The sequence below is a fragment of the Haliaeetus leucocephalus genome, unplaced genomic scaffold (assembly GCF_000737465.1).
Source record: "Haliaeetus leucocephalus isolate CR32 unplaced genomic scaffold, Haliaeetus_leucocephalus-4.0 Scaffold151, whole genome shotgun sequence".
Taxonomy (NCBI): Eukaryota; Metazoa; Chordata; class Aves; order Accipitriformes; family Accipitridae; genus Haliaeetus; species Haliaeetus leucocephalus.
In genome coordinates this window covers 3,415,950-3,417,843 of record NW_010972587.1, presented here as the reverse complement: position 1 = coordinate 3,417,843, position 1,894 = coordinate 3,415,950, and the positions used below count along the sequence as shown (strand labels likewise).

At 33.4% G+C, this 1,894-nt stretch overlaps 1 protein-coding gene across 2 annotated transcripts in view; it reads right to left on the bottom strand.

Annotated features, from left to right (window-relative positions):
* Positions 1 to 402: 402 nt before the first annotated feature.
* The window catches only part of TBC1D15 (TBC1 domain family, member 15), a 35,507-nt gene continuing 34,015 nt past the window's right edge, over positions 403 to 1,894 (bottom strand). For both annotated transcript variants that reach the window (XM_010561786.1, XM_010561788.1), the window contains one exon: positions 403 to 1,799. In XM_010561786.1, coding sequence (XP_010560088.1) covers positions 1,593 to 1,799 — 207 coding nt within the window. In that variant the 3' untranslated portion in view covers positions 403 to 1,592. The remainder of the gene's footprint in view (positions 1,800 to 1,894) is intronic.

Below are 1,894 nucleotides of genomic sequence, written 5' to 3'. Positions count from 1 at the left end.
TCCTCTTATTAACTGATGAGAGATAGCACACTGACGATATTAAAACCAAAATCTATACTGATTCAGCTCTCCACTGTTTGTTCACAACTGGTGAGAGAAGTTTATTCAGGTCTCAAATTATTGTAACAACTTGATTTATCTATTAAAGCCTTTTTATATTACTTGTATTTGCTTTAGATGGTACAAGTAACATTTGTAAAAGTAAACTGCTCCAGAAGAAAAGAAAGCTCCACCATATCCCACACATCAACAGCCTAGAGATGAAACGCATGTTCCCCTCTGTAATAAACAAGTATTCCCACTGCTCTTCATTACTCACACATGCACAGTATTGATGGACTAACCATCGTTAGCTGTCCCCTCTATCTCGTGTTCTTACATCAACAACCAGACAACTAGATTTTTTTTCTCTAAATATGATTTAATTAAAAACACTAAATCAGCTTTGATTTTTATTTTATATATGTACAATAGTTACCAAATAATGAATACACTGAATCAGTTATGTTAAATTTCACATAACGTCAAAGGACATCAGCATGGCATGGAATAAACTCACACTGCCTTTTGCATATACAAAAAATGCATTAATGTTAATTGTGATTACTATTTTGGTTTGTGGTTTGTTTTTTTTATAACCTGCTTATTAATTCTCCAAATAATCTTGGCATAAAAACAGTGTAAGTAGTTAATTGATCAGTTAATACATTAGCAAAGATAAACATTAGTAAAGTTTGCAAGAAATCAATTGCAAAATTACCTCAAGTGTAGAACTGAATGTATTCACATGAAAGTTACCTTCAGTTAGAAAAATTTTGAAAAAGAGCCCAAGTTGGAACTATGCATTAATTTGGTCAAACTGATTCATATGAATGAACAGTCAAGTTTATTCAGATATTGAAAATATGACTATCCTTTTAGTATTCACAAACATTTGTGTATATAGTGTGTGTAGGTGTGTAAATATATATATGCATATATAAAGTGAAGATATGTTAATGTAAAAATATACCGTTCATCCACTCCCAGTTACACAAAATTCAGTATTTGGACATTAAACTGTGTAAGTATAAATGTCCACTTCAAATCTACATTCAACCAGCAACAAATACTTAGAAGTATTTTTGTAAACATTTGAGACAGGGAAAACCCATTCATTTACAAAACGATCCTTCTTTAATACATGAGCATCTCTTAATCTTGAAAATTTTGTACAGCAGCTTCAGCTGGCCTATTATGAATCTGCTCAAATCAAAGAGCTCACACTTAGATCAATACGTGTGAAAGCTCAGCAAATGCACCATTTCCAAATTCATTCTTAATCACCATCCATTTCCAGTTCACCAGCAAAAAGAAAATGCACTTGGCTACAAAAATATTAAGGAATGTTATTGAAAACAAAAGGCTATTTTGGTAGAAGAAACTACAAAAATAGTTGAGTCATGTTGTAAAGCTTTAATGCAAGAGCATTACAGTACAGATTTTCTTTCCAACCTTAAAGCTTAATCAACACCAAATTTAAATATCCATCTCTCAAGTGCTTGAAAAAAACGTGCTCAGTAAAAGTCTGTCTTCAATTTAACCAACTGTAATTACGCAGGTGTCAAGCTCTGCGTCTCAGACATCTGTTGAGTGCTGTCTCTTGTTCCATTGGCAGCAATTACAGGTGTTGAGACACTCTGGTATAATGACGTAGGACAACTCAACACAGCTCCACTTTCATCCTCTCCAGTATCTGAATCTGGTGTTACAGAACTGCTTTCTATTCCCAGGATCTCACTAACTGCTTGAGGCAATTCCTAGAAAGGAGAAGGGGAAAAAATATAAACATTAAAAAACACTGTTATTAAATTTAAAAAGTTAACAGTAAGGACAACACCCCCCCCCCACCCCA